This window comes from Marmota monax, unplaced genomic scaffold (genome assembly GCF_021218885.2).
Source record: "Marmota monax isolate L192 unplaced genomic scaffold, Marmota_monax_Labrador192_F-V1.1 WCK01_AAM20220418_F8-fsc00095, whole genome shotgun sequence".
NCBI lineage: Eukaryota > Metazoa > Chordata > Mammalia > Rodentia > Sciuridae > Marmota > Marmota monax.
In genome coordinates this window covers 1,478,516-1,495,298 of record NW_026695244.1, presented here as the reverse complement: position 1 = coordinate 1,495,298, position 16,783 = coordinate 1,478,516, and the positions used below count along the sequence as shown (strand labels likewise).

Sequence of the window (16,783 nt, the reverse complement as noted above, 5' to 3'; positions counted from 1 at the left end):
GTGTCACCTATCCCCACCATCCCCAACATATACACACAAAGAAAAGTCAATAAAGGTAGGTAGCATCAGGGATTGAATACTGAAATTATCATAAGGCATTATTAAAACTTTTGAAGATGGATAAATATTCCTTTAATTTGGCAGATTGCTGATACTCATTTATGGTGAGGCTAACCTTAAAAGTTGGATTCTGATATTTGACTCATTTTAAGATTGGTTGACTCTGTTTTCTTGTTTTATGTGTGTTTTTTTTTGCTTCTGTGTTTTCATTTAGTTGTTCTATTGTATGGACTATTTCATTTGCTTATATGTTCCACTCCCCTCAAATAGGTATCTCAAAGTAAAGTGTGCATTTGAATCTATGTATATATGTTTATCTCCCTCTTCATATACAAAATAACATTTCTGATATTTCTGATGGTAGGAATGATGTATCATTACTATTAATTTTTACTTTTAAACTGTTTCAAACTTATAGAATTGTGAGATAGTGTATGTAATACAGTGCTACTGAATACCCTTCCCTATATCATCAGTTATGTTACATTGTGCTGTGTCTACTTTGTCACTTTCTGTATATACATATTATTGTTGACCCACTTGAGATTAAGTTACAGATACCATAGCCCTACCCCTAAATATTATCTCTTTTCTTGTTTTTATTTATTGGAACTGGAAATTAAACCCAGGTGTACCCTACCATTGAGATACGTCCCTGGACCTTTTTAAAATTTATTTTCATTTGAGACAGGGTCTTGCTGAATTGCCCAGGCTAGCCTTGAACTTGAGATCCTTCTGTCTCAGCCTTACCATGCCGGGTTGTTAATCTCTTAAGAGCCATCATTTACTTATTAAATTTAGGAGATTTGACATTGATATAGTATTTTTATTGACTCTACAGTTAAAGTAGTCAGATTTGTCTTTTTTCCTAGTAAGGTCTTTTTATGGTCATATTTTTATCAGATTCATTCAGGACATGCATTCTAACTGGTCAGCATACCTCTATAACTTTCTTTAATCTGAAATATTTTCTCATTTTTCTTTTCCTTTCTATTTTTTGTCACACTAACAATTTTTAAAAAGTTTAGACCATCTTCCCTTTTTAGAAAGTCCTTCAATTTGAGTTTGTCTAGAGTTTCTTCTTGATTAGATATAGTTTTGCCTTTTTGGTGGGAATGTCAAACAGAGTGAAGCTGTATATTCCTGAGTGTATCACATCAGGAGATATGTGATGTCTGTACAATTATAGATAATGTTAACTTTGATCACTTGGCTAAAGTGATAACTGCCAGATTTATCTACTATAAAGTTATTTTTTCCTTGTAATTAATAAGTAATCTGGGGAGATGCTTTGTAACTTTGTGAATAGCCTTTAGCTATTGGTAAGTGGGAGTTTCTTTAGTTTAACACAGGAATACTTGTGTCCTTTTTGAAATTTCTTCTTTTTGGTTTTTATATATATATATGGAAGAATTTTCAACTTACAGAAGAGTTGCAAGAGCCAGGTACAGTGGTATATACCTGTAAGCCCAGCTACTGGCAGGAGGATCATAAGTTCAAGGCCAGCCTCAGAAGTTTAGTGAAAAACCTGTCCCAGAATAAAATTTTAAAAAGGCTGGGAATGTAATTCAGAGGTAGGGGGGCTCCTGGGCTCAATCCTCAGTACCTGTGTGGGGTGGAGGTTAGGGAGGAGGAAAAAAGAAAAGTTGCAAGAATAGTACATAAAATTCATATATACTCTCTACCTAGATTCATGTATTTTTAACATTTTTTGACTTGTGTTTCATCTTTCTCTCTCCCTTTTTGTATATGTGTGGATCCAGATGTGCATGTTTATTTTTCACCTTCCCTTCACTAAACCATTTGGGAGTAGTGTGTACACCATGGCCATTTGCTTCTTAAAATTTCAGTTTGTTTATTAAGAAAAAGTGTATTATTTTATATAACCATAGTACTATTAATCAAATTTAGGAAATTTAAGCTTAAGAATATTTTTTATCTACAACCCAGTTTGCCATTTATCCCAGTTATGTTTTATAACAAAATTTTCGCCTGTGATAGGATCCAGTTCAGTACCAGCTATTTTATTTAGGTGTCCCTTTTAATCTTTTAATTTGGAGCAATTCTTAGTCTTTTTGGTCTTTTCATACGTTGAGGGATGCCCCTCGCCCCAGTACTGGCAGTTGAACTGGCATTTTGCATAGATAGGCAATCTGTCACTGATCTATATCCCCAACCTTTTTAAATTTTTATTTTGAGACAGGGTCTCCCTAAATTGCCCAGACTTCTTATACTTGAAGTCCTCAAAGCCCTAGCCTCCTGGTTTTTTTTTTTTTTTTTTTTTTTGGTGGTGCTGGGGATTGAACCCAGGGCCTTGTGCATGCGAGACAAGCACTCTACTAACTGAGCTATATCCCCAGACCCTAAGTAGCTGGTATTATAGGCATGCACCACCACACATGGTTCATACATTGACATTTTTGGAGACTACACAGCAGTTATTTTGTAGACAACCCTTCACTTTGGGTTTGTTTGTTTCCTCATGCTTAGATCCCAGGCAGTGTAATTTTGACTGGAATATTATATAATGATTACATGTATTTTTATCTAAAGTACATGAAGCTCCTTATTGATGATGTTAACTCCCTCTGCCCCCAGTACTAGAGATTGAACCCAGGGGCACTCTACCACTGAGCTACAATCCCCACTTTCATTTTGAGAGAGGGTCTTGCTAAGTTGACGGCTGGCCTTAAATTTATGATCCTCCTGTCTCAGCTTCTGAGTTGCTGGGATTCTAGGTGTGTAACCTTGGCTTATAAAGGCATTTTGAAGATCCTCTTTTTCCCTGCAAGAATTAAAAATGAATGGGCTGAAAAATCTTGCTTGTAAAATTGGAGACATTAAATAAGTGTTAGATGTCTAGGTAAGCTTTCTGCATTGAGAGTGATCACTATTGAAAAAAATAATAGCTATACACTTGAAGGAACTGTAGGTGACAAGGCAAACCATTTAGAAATAATCCTTAGGCAGTATTTTTCTAACTAAAACCATATATATATATATATATTTTTTTTTTTTTTTTCCCCCTTTATTTCTTTTCTTTTGGTACTGGGGATTGAACCCAGAGGTGCTTTACCACTGAGTTGCATTCCCAGCCCTTTTTATTTTAAGGCAGGGTCTTACTCAGTTGCTAAGGCTGTTGTCAAACTTACAGTACTCCTGTCTTAGCCTCCTGAGTTGCTGGGATTACAAGTGGGTGCCACTGTGCCCAGCCTTAAAACCATATATATTTCAAAGTGAAATCAAGTTTTTGGAAGAAGTGAAATTCTACAGTAATTACAGCTAAAAGTGAAATGCTTTTTAGAAAATAAGCCATCAAACTTTATCTGACTATTAAGTACATGTCTTGTTAGATTTAAAACTTCTTTAACCTGTTAATAACACTTGAGGGTTTTTTTGTTTTAAATATTTATTTTTTAGTTGTAGTTGGACACAATACCTTTATTTATTTGTTTTTATGTGGTGCTGAGGATTGAACCCAGGGCCTCACACATGCTAGGCGAGCGCTCTACCGCTGAGCCCCAGCCCCACTTGAGTTTTATATAGTAAATAAACTAGGAAGTAAAATTGACTCAGAGCAAAATGAATGACTATATAGGCATAGAACCAGAAGTAAAGGTATACCTCTATGTTCTTTAGATTAAGAAACAGGATTTTTTTTTTGAAAATTTTTTAATTTTTAAAATTTTTCGGTACCAGGGATGATTGAACTCAGGGACATTTAACCACTGAGCCACACCTGCAGCCCTTATCTTTTTTAGTACCTTTATTTTTTAATGTGGTCCAGTGCCTCATATGTGGTAGGTGAGCGCTCTGTGATTGAGCCACAACTGCAGCCCCAGGAAACAGGATTCTTAATCTTAGAAAGAGTATAATTAAGTATAGATCATTTTTGTATCTTTTTGCACTTTAAAATAGTGGCCACATAATTGTAGCCAGTTTAAAAATAGTGCTTTAATATTCTACTAACATTTTTCTTTTTACAGCTGGGAATGGAGGAAGAAGATGTGATTGAAGTTTATCAGGAACAAACAGGGGGTCATTCAACGGTTTAGATATTCTTTTATTTTTTTTTCTTTTCCCTCAATCCTTTTTTATTTTTAAAAATAGTTCTTTTGTAATGTGGTGTTCAAATGGAATTGAGAACTGGCACCCATCTCTTTAAAACATCTGGTAATTTGAATTCTAGTGCTCATTATTCATTATTGTTTGTTTTCATTGTGCTGATTTTTTGGTGATCAAACCTCAGCTCCCTTCATATTGCCCTCTCCTTTTAAAAAATTACACGTGTAAACAGAGAGGCCACCTTTTTCAGGACTGTGCATTTTCAGGCTTTTGGTGGTAAATAAGATCGACCAATGTGAGTGTCTATATAATGACTTTCCAGTTGGCCCTGAAGTTCTAGCATGTGACTGCTTCACTCCTGGACTGTGACTTTCAGTGGGAGATGGAAGTTTTTCAGAGAACTGAACTGTGGGAAAATGACCTTTCCTTAACCTGATGCTACTTTTAAAATCTGGGGGTCTGGACCAAAAGAGGAGGAATATCAGCTTTGGAGTCAAGACGAACAGACATGGTGAGAGTAACGACTAACTCCAAAGATGGCTTCACTGAAGAGAAAGCATTTTAAGATTAAAAAAAAAAAAAAAAAAAAAAGTCAGAAGATCCCGGAAAAGTTCTAATTTTCATTAGCAGTTAATAAAGTTATTCATGCAGAAGTGTATACAACCGAACACTGCTCCTTTGATTTTATTTGTACTTTTGGCCTGGGATATGGGTTTTAAATGGACATTGTCTGTACCAGCTTCATTAAAATAAACAATATTTGTAAAAACCTTACTAATGTTTATTTTATTTTAATTGTATAGGAAAGAAAAAAGAAAATGCCTAAAATAAGGTTTTCTTGCATAATACTGGAAATTATTTGCACATCATACAAATATTTCTTCAGTACTGTATAGTGATGATGTTAATGACTTTGAAGCACTGGAAGTTATTGAAGTGCCTTCTAAATCAAAGATTTAATTAAGGCTAAAATATCTCTTTAAAAACTCAGTGATTTGTTTTTTAAAAATTTGATATTCCTGTATGGTGCATATATATGATAGTTACCCAATCATGTTGAACAAGTGGGCACGCCAAAAGTTCTGAAATTGATTTATATTGATAATTTTAGTGTTCCCTTTAACTCTGCTTAGTTAAGGTTTGGTATATTTTGTTTATATTTTCCTTTTATTTCTTTATATATTAAATCTATAAAACTGTGTGTAAAATTAAAATACCATATTAGTTTGTTCATTTCAGAGTGCCTAACTTCTTTTTTTTAACTCATGAATACAGAATTCAGTATATCTGTGCATACATACAATCCAGTTTCATGTTATCCTAGTGTCATCTGACTACTTAAAAAGAGCAAATAAAACCAATCTTTTATAAACAATCATAGCTTATATACTCTATTCAAGTCACTAGATGAAAAATAGATTGACTTGATATTAAAAATGTTTAATATTTGACCCTAACTGAAAAGTTATTTGTATGTAATTTAGATCTTCCTGGCTTTTATCATTGTATTCATTAGTGACTGGAATTAGGCCCGTTTTTAGAGAATCTTTATGAGTTGTTTCTGTCAAGATTGAATAACAGATCTGATTGGCTATTAGAGCCATCCAGAATACATGAGCATTTAATCTTATATATATTTAAAACAAAAAAAAATTTTTGTAGTTGTAGATGGACACAATGCCTTTATTTTTATTTATTTTTATGTGGTGCTGAGGATCAAACCCAGGGCCTCACACATGCGAGGCAAGAGCTCTACCGCTGAGCCCCAGCCTCAGTCCTAATCTTATATTTTAATTTTGTTTGCATTTCTACACATCTGAAGGCTCTCAACGTTTAGATAGTAGAACTTACTTTAAAAGTAATTTTGTTTTTAGTTTATTGGATTCTTCTAAATGCACTGCACTCTGCTGTTCAACTTAAAAATGTGCTTATTTGTTGAAGTAGTGCTGATAAAATAGGTGCTTCACAGTAAGAATCTAATAAGAATATATTTGAAAGGGACTTTGAATCACATTTAGTGTAGCCACATTAGCTGGTGCTTGGCTGTAACATCCTACATGTAAAAGAAGGGAGAAAATAAAGTCAGTAATGATAATTTTCCCCACAAAGGTGTTTTCCTTGAGTGTTAATACTTATGTTCTTGGTTGAATTGTTTGAGATACTCTTATCTGATTGAGTACTTAATATTGAGTGAAGTGATTGTGCACATAGGGTCAACAAGCTTGATAAAAAAATTATATATTTTTTTAGTTTTAGGTGGACACATTATTTTGTTTTTATGTGATGCTAAGGATTGAACCCAGTGCCTCATGCATGCTAGGCGAGCACTCTACCACTGAGCCACAACCCCAGCCCGAGAAAAAATTTAAATGACGTGTTCAAATTCACTGTGATATTATTTAGTATGTTGGCTATTTTCTATAAAACAAGGAGTTGAAGTACACATTAGATCTAAGCAAGTACATAATTTAGCAATATAGAATCCAAATTAACTTCTGGGTTGTAGAGGTGTAATGCATATAGAAAGCAAATACCTGAGCATTAATCAGAAATCAGAGGGAATAACTTGTGAATATTAAGTTTTTCACTTGTGGACAGTGAAGTATAGAGTAGGGTCAAAGGAAATTTGTGAGAAAATGCAGGTTTAGATTCTGGGTTGATTGAACATCCTTTTATACATCTTGTTTCTAAAGCTCTTTCATAACTTTTAATGATGATTTTGTGATAGATCACTTTTTTTTAAAAGGGATGTTCTATTAGATATAAAAAGATGTTATCTGATGTGATGGCACATGCCTATAATCCTAGCAACGTGGGAGACTGAAGCTGTAGGATTGCAAAGTCGAAGCCAGCCTCGGCAACTTGGCAAGACCCTGTCTGAAAAATTATAAATGATTGGGGCTCAATCCCTAGTACCGTAGGGTGGGAAAAGAAAAAAAATATTTAAGATAAATTATCCCCTCAAAACTTCCTTTTGGAGTCTGTGTGATTATTAAAATTTTGTGAGTGGTTGATTTGTCCACGCACAGAAACAAAATCTCAAGATTTGTTAATTTTCAGGGATCAAAATAACAAAAACTTTTTGTCATGTTGGAAGTGTTCTACCGCTTAGCTGTTAGCTACAGTAGTCTTGTGGCCATTGAGTACTTGAAAAGTGGCATGTGAGAATTGATTCACAAAAAGGTCATCTTGTTTAAATGAACATTTAACAAGTGATGACCAACACAAACATACTTTGTTCTGAATAGACAGTTAATTTTGGATTCTTGGATTAAAAGATCATGGTTTTTGCCTTATGTTGGGATTTCTTAATATATAAATAAATGAACTAGCTCCTCTTGGCTAATTCAGAATTATTCGAATTACAGATTCTCTATTAACCTACAACTCTACTAAAATACATTGGCTGAAATGAAATACATTGAATATCCTAAGACTACACAAAGTGTTTCAAACTAAAATTATGGAATTATGGGCAGTTCCAGGCATCAAAGGTTTTGGATTTAGTTGGGTCTAGAGAAAATAAAGTGTTAAGTAGGCAAAGGGTTTATTGGGTTGAATGAGGTATCTGGTGCAGAGGTTAGGGTGGGAATGGTTGTTTTGGAGTAGAGAAGACCTTAGTTTTGGATTGAGGTTAACCAGGAGAAATGGAACTAATTGGGCTGAGGGCGGAACTTTATTATGAAAAGAAGTTTCTCTTTTTTCCATCACTGCTTCTCAACTTACTTTTTTAAAGCTTTCTTTTATCCTTATAGCCTGGGTATTTGTAGGAACTGGAAATAAGAGTAAACCCATGGTCTGGAAATGTTCTGTGTCCACTGCAGGCCTCTGGCTTCCTTCTGTAGTTCTCGATGGAAATGAAGATGTTTTTCCAAAGCAGCTTTTTGCCTAAGGAGACAACCCCAACCCCAATTTCAATAATGATTGATCACCCTAGAAATTGTCCTTATAAGTTGATAAAAGGTAAAATAAAGTCAGCTGGCATTAAGTTGTAATCCTTGGTGAAGTGGGCCTCCACCCCTTGGTCTGGTACTTTACTTGGTTTCTTGCTGTGAGCTACTTGGACTAGCTGACTTGTGAAATTTTCCACTTCCCCTCCAATGACTGTCAGTTTTCTTTTCTTGGAAAGTTGGAGCTCCAGTAGCTTGCTTTTGGTCTCAGTACTGCTGCTATGACCCCAACCCTGGTGTTATGATACACGGAATCCATATTTCTGAAGCTGAATCAGGCTTTGCTAATGATCTATTTTGTAGATTTCACATAATATCTGAAGAACATCCAGGAGAGGAACAACTCAAGGTTAGTGGAAATTCTTAAAACAAGAGTTGTTCTGGCTGCCTTCTCTTTTGGTCCTCTAAAGAGTATTTATTGTCTTAGAGTCAGCTTAAGTTGTGGAAAATGCATTTCAGGGGGAGAAGTGTTTACCGTTTAGTTTGGAATCAAATGATTTTCTGGATTGTACTTCTTTATCCTTAAGATAGATTGATTGATTTTTACCCTTCGGTTTTTATAATTCTCAAAAGGAATGACTATTAGTTGCTTTCACTAAGAAAGGGACATAGTGTAGCAACTACAGAGGACCTACTTTTAAAAGAGTATTGAAACCACATTACTCAAATCCTATTATCAGAAAGATGGATTGATCACTATTGCAGAATAAAGGGGGAAAATGTCCTTGGCTCTTAAGGAGTTTGGTGCTATTTCTTCTAATAAGGCTCTCTTTAGATTTGATCTTGGCCTTTCTCTCTGACTTCATTTGGAAGTGTTCTTTGTCCCCTATTAACTTCATTATAGCCTTATTCTTCAATACCTTATTCTCATTTCTTTGTTCAGACCTTTGCACTTACTGTTTACCTGCTGAAATATTTTCCTCCTAGATGTTTATGTGATTAACTCCTTGTCCTGCAGATCTCACTTTATATCTTACTTTGGCCAAACAGTCTGAAATAAGCTCCTGTAATCCTATCACATGTTTTAAATGTTTTCTGAATAGCATTTGTTGCTAGCTTTAAACAAATAAAGGTTTTTTTTTTTCTTCTTCTTCTTTTTTTTAGTCTGTTTTGCCACCCCGACCTATGCCATGGAAGATACCTTGTCTGCCTTGCTTATTCCTGAATTCCCGGAGTCCAGAAGTTACACAATAATCTCAATAAATATTTATTGAGGAAGGCAGTGGATTCATAATCAGCCGGTTGGTCTTAGATCTTATCCTGGCACTGTCTTTAACTCATTGGTCGGCCCTGATCAAGATCTTTCCCTTCTTTGGGACATACTTTCCTTCTCTTTTGGTGGTGGGGATCCAAACAGGGCCAAAGCATGTTAGGCAAGTGCTCTGTAGTGCCACTGAACTACATACTCTCAGCCCTTGGACTTGACTTGCTCATCTCTAAACCGGAAGATTCGGATTAATGGTCTCTAAAGTCCCATTTCAGCTTATTATAAGTTTTGTAAGCTATGAAGGAATCCCATGATGTTTCCAGCCAAAGAATCACTCTTTGTGTTTTAGTTTTCCAAACCATGCTGGCTGGGGTTGAGGGGTGGGAAGAGGACTTCGTGCAATTGCAGTACTAACACTAGCACCAGGCAGTTAAGCCCTTGAACAATCCCCCTACTCAATCATTGCCCAAATACCAGTACCTGGCTTGTTCCTGATCTTGTTTCATGGCTTCCTCCAAAGCCAGCTTAGCTGCTTCCTCTTCCTTCTGCCTTCTCTCCTCAGTCTCTGCCCGAGCCTTCTCTTCTGCTTCACGTTTCTGCCTCTGGTACTCCAGTCGTTCCTCTTCAGCCATTTCCATCAGGCGTTTTTGTTCTTCTGCTAACTGCATTTCCAGTTCCTTCTGCCTTTGCTTCTCTGCCTCTGCAGAATACATAAGGGGCATGGGCTCAGCAAGAGGGCACTGTTGGGGAAAACCATATATATATATATTTTTACCATGTAAGTATGTCTTTATTATCCTACTAGTAATATAATATACCAATATTAAATATTAAAGGAAATAGTTTAGGAGCTCTTTTAACATAATATGCTCTTCCATGAGAAAAATAAGTCAATTATGTGTTTCACAAGTATACTTTCCTGAGATGAGGTTCCTTGGACTTAGGTGTTTCATGTTTTCGTATCCTTGGGCATTGCTAAGGCAGGAGATGGGACCACACTTGCCTGGTGGAGCCAACACCGGCAGAATTAGGCTTCTAGGACAGTGAAGGCCCCCAACTTCACTGAAGTCTGGGTTGTGGCCTCAGGAAATAAGGAACGAAGGGTTGGGTAGAGCACTTGCAAAGTCCTGGGTTTGGTTCTCAGCAAAGGAGGGGAGGGGAGAGAAAGAAAGAAGGAGAGGAAGGAGTAAATCAAGGTAAGGGAGGAGAAGGGAAAAGAAGGGGAAGAGGAGGAGAAGGAAGGATTTGCCGTTGATACTCAGCTCACTCCCTAACTACCTGAGACATGCTAACAACATCCATGTGAAGACAGAAGCTATTTCTCCTAAGGCAAAAAGAGGGGAAAGAAATACAGCCAAGACATGGCTCTAGGCAGAAACTACATATGAAAATCTTCCCTTGGTCAACCTCGCAGTAAGGGCAGACTCAGAATGAGATGAGTCTCCCAGTCTGAGTGCCCGCGAGGGTGCCCACTGTGTATCAGTAAGGAAAGGGGATATTAACAGGGATTTGCCTGGCAGGCCTCAGGCCAAGGATGCCAGCTACACCACAGAATTAGCTTCACTGGAGGCTTCTTGGTGAGAAAGAGGTAGTCATGTGGCATTTTGTGTTTTAAACCTTCAATAAAAGCCAAGAACAGGAAAACCATATTTTGATTCAACTCTCAAATCTGATTTCGAAGGACTCAGTGTGAGAAATTTTGAAGCCTATGAGGCTGTCACATCCTCTGTGGGGATTACCTTGGGAATTAGTTTATCAATTTGAGTCCTTTATCAAGCACCTTCTATGTAGAGTGCATTGATGACTAATAAAAGTCTGTGTGGAAGATTCTTCCAGAGCCTGGATAGCTCATGGGGTGGTATGGAGCAGGGTTGGGATGGAGTGTGGTATCAGATCAGGGTCTAGAGAAAGTTGGCGCTACGTAGCTGAACTGGCCCATTTAAAGAGCCAGGACCAGGAGGTGGCCATGGCTTCATCTGCTGAAGTTACTACCTCTAGAAAGTGAAGCTGAAGAGATTCTGTGCAATACCTGAAAGCATGCCCTAAAGCTACCCAGGTACTTGTAGTTATTCATTTGCTAGGGAAGGAAGCAAGGAAGAAGGTTGTGTCTCCAATTTATGTAGTTCTTAAACAATGTTGAAAGAGCAAAAGAAGGGACAGAGTCCCAGTTCAGATTATTGAGTTGGGAGCAGGACCCTGGAGTCATTTGCACAAGTCAGTCCTTTTTATATTCTGACCATCTATTATCACTTCATTGTAGTCACACATAATAATCACTTTGAAAAAAAATAGCTCATACATTTAGAGTATTCATACACGAAAACCTAGGATAGAAATAAATGAACACCCACAGGAGGGATAAAAATATTTCTGCCCCAAATAGATGGGCAAGGAAAGAGCTCAAGAATCCTCCTCACCATCTCTCTCAGCTTCCTCTTGCTGCTTTTTTCTCTGTAGTTCTTGCAGTTTCCTCCGGAATTCCTCTTGCTGCTGCCTGGCTCTCTCCTGTGCTGCCTGCAACTGGAGCCGCTGCTTTCTCTCCACCTCTTCCTGCCGCTGCCGTTCTTCTTCCAGTCTCTGCCGCCTCAAGCTGAGAAAACACAAGATGGTCAGTAAAATGGCAGGAAACACTGGGGCGTCCTGGTGAGATAATCCAACAGGCAGTACCCCTGGGGAGACTTTGCAGCCTACAGTGTCTAGGGAGCATCCCCTTCCAAGGAGGAGATGACTTAGCTTTCCAAGGGAAGCCAGGATTGAAGGATAGAGGCAAGAACATAAGGGTCCTAGAAGGAGAAGCCTAGAAGTTTCAGTACACAGCTCAGCACTCTGGGTTAGAGACCTTCAGTTCTCAGAGCTTCATTTTCCATTCTTATAAAATAGATTTTGAGTTTCCTGCCTCACACGGATATTGTGAAGCTAAAATTAGAGTTAAGGCCCATGAAAGGGCCTAGTGCAATGCAGACAGTGTGGTAAAATTCAATGAATATTGGTGGGACTGAATCTCAAAGCCTTCCAAGAAGAGTACATGAACATCTATCTTGAGTAACCTGGGCCAGGTTGCTCCTAAGGAAAACTGAGGAGAGAGCAAAATGAGACATGGTTTTGCCTCATGTCAAGAGCCTCAGCTCTGAACCTTGCCCATCGAGGTGGTCCACTCAGGCCTTTTCCATCTACTTTCTAACACAGCCATGTCTCTTGGCTGCTGACCTACCGGTTCTCCTCTCGGCGTCTCTGCAGTTCCAGCTCCAGCTCCTCCTTCATCTTCTCTGCTCTCTCCAGCTCCTCCTGCTGGAGCCTGCTCTGCTGTTCCTGCTCCCTTCTCTTCCTCTCCACCTCCAGTCGCCTCATCTCAGCCCTCTCTGCTCGCAGCCTGTCCTGGGAAACCTTCTGCTGCTCCCTCTTAGTGAGGGCCTAAGAGACAAGAGTGTTCTCCGTCAAGGAACAGATGGGGCTGCAGCCCAGCCAGTGTTGTCTAATGAGAGATGGAGTCATGAAGCGGACTCCACTCTCTGACCACAGCCACATCTGCCCTGCCACCACCAGCTTGAGCACTGGGGTCCAGTTGACTTAGATTCAAGTCTCTTCCTCACTTACTTGGGATTTGGAGGTCACAATTTAATTGTCCTGATATTGTGATCTTCATGGGGCTGTTACCAGGATTCACTGAAATAATATAATGCCCAATATATCATAGGTTCAAGAGTTCTCAATCCTAGGTGCACTTTAGAATTGTCCAAGGAGGGGCTTGGGATGTGGCTCAAGTGGTAGCGTGCCCGCCTGGCATTCGTGAGGCACTGAGTTCGATCCTCAGCATCACATAAAAATAAAATAAAGATATTGTGTTCACCTAAAAAACTAAAAATTTAGACATTAAAAAAAAAAAAAAAGAATTGTCCAAGGAGCTTTTGAAAATGGCTGGAGGCCAGAGCTCCACCAAGACCAATTAAATGAAAATCTCTAGGTAGAGGGTCTCCTTAGGTTTAAAATAAAACAAAACAAAAATTTTTAACTTGAAGCTTTGGCTGGAAACCACAGGGTCTAGGTAGGGATATTGTACCATGGGCAATTGTAGATATGGAGAGGTCAGACTCATATTTAATCAGTAGAAACCCACCTTCTCAAAAATAGGTCTTTCAGTTTGCATGACAATTGTAGTTTTCTTTTTCTCCCTAATGATTGCCTCTGACTCAGAAGTATGCCTGTGAGGGGAACTTTAGAGGCTATTTCTTCATGAGATTTCTGTGTCCAACCCAAAGTGAAAGCTCCTTGCTTTTTACCTTTGCAGAGATAGGACAGTATTATGGATTGATAATAAATCTAAGAAATTCTGATGATCTAGCTGGCTCAGAAAAGTTCTGCCCATAGATTAATATTTTCATCTGTTGTGCAGAGCAGAATTCTGTTATCTAGGCTGCTGAGAGGGTTTGAGAACTACACAGGAAAAAAATGTCTAAAATCTTATTTGGAAGACATGGTACCATAAAATAGACAATCATTTAAAATAGTGATGAGTCCTGAATTTGGATTTAAATGATCTGAGTTTAAATCTTGGCTCAACCATTCAATAGTACAATTTCTGGTCCCCTGGCATTTAACTCACAGGTCCATAAACTGAGGTTAATCACATGTGGTTCACAAGTATGATAAAGGTTAAAGGAGACAACATTATTTACCATATGCACATGAAACTTAAGCAAGCTAACCACATACTTTGCTATGTGTGCATTTGTAGTGTTTAAAGATACTTTTTGTTTGTTTGTTTTATAAGATGTCTTACGATGTTTACAAGATGTTTAGTGTCTGCATCTCAGTGGAAGAGATAGTGATATGTTTCAATAGCAAAGGGAAAATGGGCTGTGTTGTTTTTACTGAGAAATGATGTATCTATATATGTGGCATTCTTTTTGGTGAACTACAGAGAATTTTAAGAGTAATTTTCCTCACACTCAGTTTTTATCTTTAAACCTCCAAAGGAGAATCTGAGCCTCTGGATCAAAACACCTCTTCTGTGAAAAGCACCTTGTAGAAGCAGTTGTGTGTATACAAGCTGTTGTGTACCACAGATAAGCAGATTCTGAAAGAAGGTATTTCCTTGGACTTGGGAGACAGGTAATAGATGAGCTCCAGGCCAAGTCCAGGATAATCACTTGGCTCTGAAGGCCTGTATCTACCTTTCTCTGCTCTGAGGAGATGTGCACCTCTCATGGGTGGGTGCTTTGCCCACCTCCTGCTCTTTAAGGGGTTAATAGGAAGCTTTAACAATTTTGGGCCTCATAGAATGCCTTACTTCAGAGGGATATCACCCTTCTGTGACTCTGATCAGCTCTGGCTTCTAACTAGGGTCAGAAGGCACCGAAGTAGACCAAAGAAGAGTAGAGCTGTTCCAGGGATTATAGTTTCATTCAGGCAGTTTTCCCTGTGTCCACAGTTGTGTCAAGTGAAGACAGAATTCCCTTGGCCAAGACTCTACCTCTGAAGGGTCTTCACAGCTTCTCTCTTCTTTTGATTCCACATTTCCAGTGACTGCCATGGTCTGGGTTTGTGATGATCTTCCATCTATAGAAACTTGGCTCTCCTGAGCATCGTATCTGGGAGAAAGCCAAGGATCCTCCACATCGGAGTGTGAAGGGAAGAAACCTCTATCTGGGATGTCATCAGGCCCACTCAGCTCTGTTGCCATCTCCACATTCCTTTCCTTCTGTGGCCTTTTCCTTTTGGCTCCTGCTTTTTTTTCTTTGGGAATTAGCTCTGATTTCTTTTCAGACATTGAATCCTTTGACTTGCCTAGGGGGGAGAATAATTGGGGACAGAGGTATAACTGAATTAAGGAAATGTGTCTCTGCACAACCTTTTAAGTACCTTTTAAACTTTAGCATGCAATGGAATCATCTGGGGTAAAGACTCTTGAGCCCCAGGTGGGTCAGTAGGAATCTGCATTTGATAACCACCTGTACTGTTTTGACTGGTTGTCAGACTACCTGTTGAGAAACTTCTTTATCCTATTTAGATCAATTGTCATTCAGCAGTTGTTATGGTTTAGATGTGAGTGTCTCCGAAAAACTCATGCAAGACAACTTAGAGGTGAATTGATTGGTTTATGAGAATATTAACCTAATCAGTGCATTAATCCCCTGATAGAGATTAACTGGTAGTAATTGTAGGCAGGTAAATGTGACTGGAGGAGGTTGATGGGGATGTGCCCTTGGGGTTTATATTTTGGCCATGGAGGGGGGAGCAGTCTCTCTCTGCTTCCTGGTGGCCTGTCCTGAGCTGCTCTCCTCCTCCACATCCTTTTGCCATGGTGTTTTGCCTCACCTTGGGCCCAGAGCAATGGAGTCAGCTGGCTATGGACTGAGATCTCTGATTGTGAGCACCAACATAAACTTTTTCTTCTCTAAAATTGCTTTTGTCAGGTCTCTTTTATTATTAGTCACAGCAGTGCAAAAACTGACTAAAACAGCAGTGTTGCTATTTTTAAAACTCCATTTTACCCTGACCTATAGGGGTGTCAAGACTTTGTGGGGAGACCTGAAACACAGCTGGAAAGTCCTACCCAGAGAATCTGACTTGAGGTTGCCCCTCTGTAACCTGGTGAAGTTGAATACCCTCAGGACTCAGTTCACCTCTGGGAGCCATGAAGAGTTCCTTTTCCTAATCCTGTCAATGCCAGGGACTACACAATGTAAATTCAGCAGGAGTTTATAAAGATAAACATCAAAAATAGATCTGACCCAAGAGTGTCTCCAGTCCTGTCCTTTCCAACAGCACTGGTTTTGTTTGGAGGGTCTTCTGAATCATGTGGGAGGTAAAGGGTGGGTGTTAAGTGTTAAGCTGAAGGATGTCTTCAGAAGCATAGGAATCTGGATTCCTTGTAAGGTGACTGAGGGAACTGAGAAGAAACATGGTTCTGGAAAGATCATTCAGAGCTTGTTGAACCTTCCCCATTCCCAAATGCTCTCACCACCCAATATGATTATGACTTACGGGTTGAGCATCCCTTATCAGAAATGCTTGGATCAGAAGTGTTTTGGATTGAATGTTTTCTGATTCTGGAATGTATTTGTTATATTTATATTATACCATATTACATCATGTTACATTATATTATACCTTAATGAGATAGGTGGTACCCAAGTCTAAACAGAAAATTTATTTATGCTTCATATACACCTTATACACACAGCTTGAAGATAATTTTATACAATATTTTAGTGTGCCTGCATTATGATCATAACCCATCACGTGAGGTCAGGTGTGGAAATATTCCACTTTTGGCATCTTGTCAGTGTTTAAAAAGTTCCAGATTTTGGAACATTTTAGATTTTGGATTTTCAGATTAGGGATACTCAACCTGGAGTCAAGTGGTACCAGTGCAGTGGTAACAGTGTGCATTGGGAGTCAAATAGGAAAGGATAAACCCTAGGTCCACCTCTTTACTATCTCTGATATTATGTAAGTCACCCACAGCAGCACTCACAGAGATGTTCTGAGGATTTCATGA

General features: G+C 38.6%; 2 protein-coding genes across 5 annotated transcripts in view; one reads left to right on the top strand and one right to left on the bottom strand.

The window, feature by feature from the left end:
• Sumo1 (small ubiquitin like modifier 1) overlaps positions 1–8,411 on the top strand; it is a 31,442-nt gene extending 23,031 nt beyond the window's left edge. Inside the window, exon 5 of one of the 2 annotated variants that reach the window (XM_058578152.1) lies at positions 8,379–8,411. In XM_058578152.1, the coding sequence (XP_058434135.1) occupies positions 8,379–8,396 (18 nt within the window). In that variant the 3' untranslated portion in view covers positions 8,397–8,411. Of the gene's footprint in view, positions 1–4,046; positions 4,900–8,378 lie in introns of those variants that run through there. The other variant, XM_046463064.2, reaches the window with a different exon arrangement.
• Positions 7,783–16,783, bottom strand: part of Kiaa2012 (KIAA2012 ortholog) — a 115,204-nt gene continuing 106,203 nt past the window's right edge. For 2 of the 3 annotated variants that reach the window (XM_058578148.1, XM_058578149.1), the window contains exons 18-22: positions 14,753–15,066; positions 12,494–12,693; positions 11,700–11,872; positions 9,763–9,982; positions 7,783–8,013 (exon numbers count right to left, since the gene is read on the bottom strand). In XM_058578148.1, coding sequence (XP_058434131.1) covers positions 7,875–8,013; positions 9,763–9,982; positions 11,700–11,872; positions 12,494–12,693; positions 14,753–15,066 — 1,046 coding nt within the window. In that variant the 3' untranslated portion in view covers positions 7,783–7,874. Of the gene's footprint in view, positions 8,014–9,762; positions 10,023–11,699; positions 11,873–12,493; positions 12,694–14,752; positions 15,067–16,783 lie in introns of those variants that run through there. The other variant, XM_058578150.1, reaches the window with a different exon arrangement.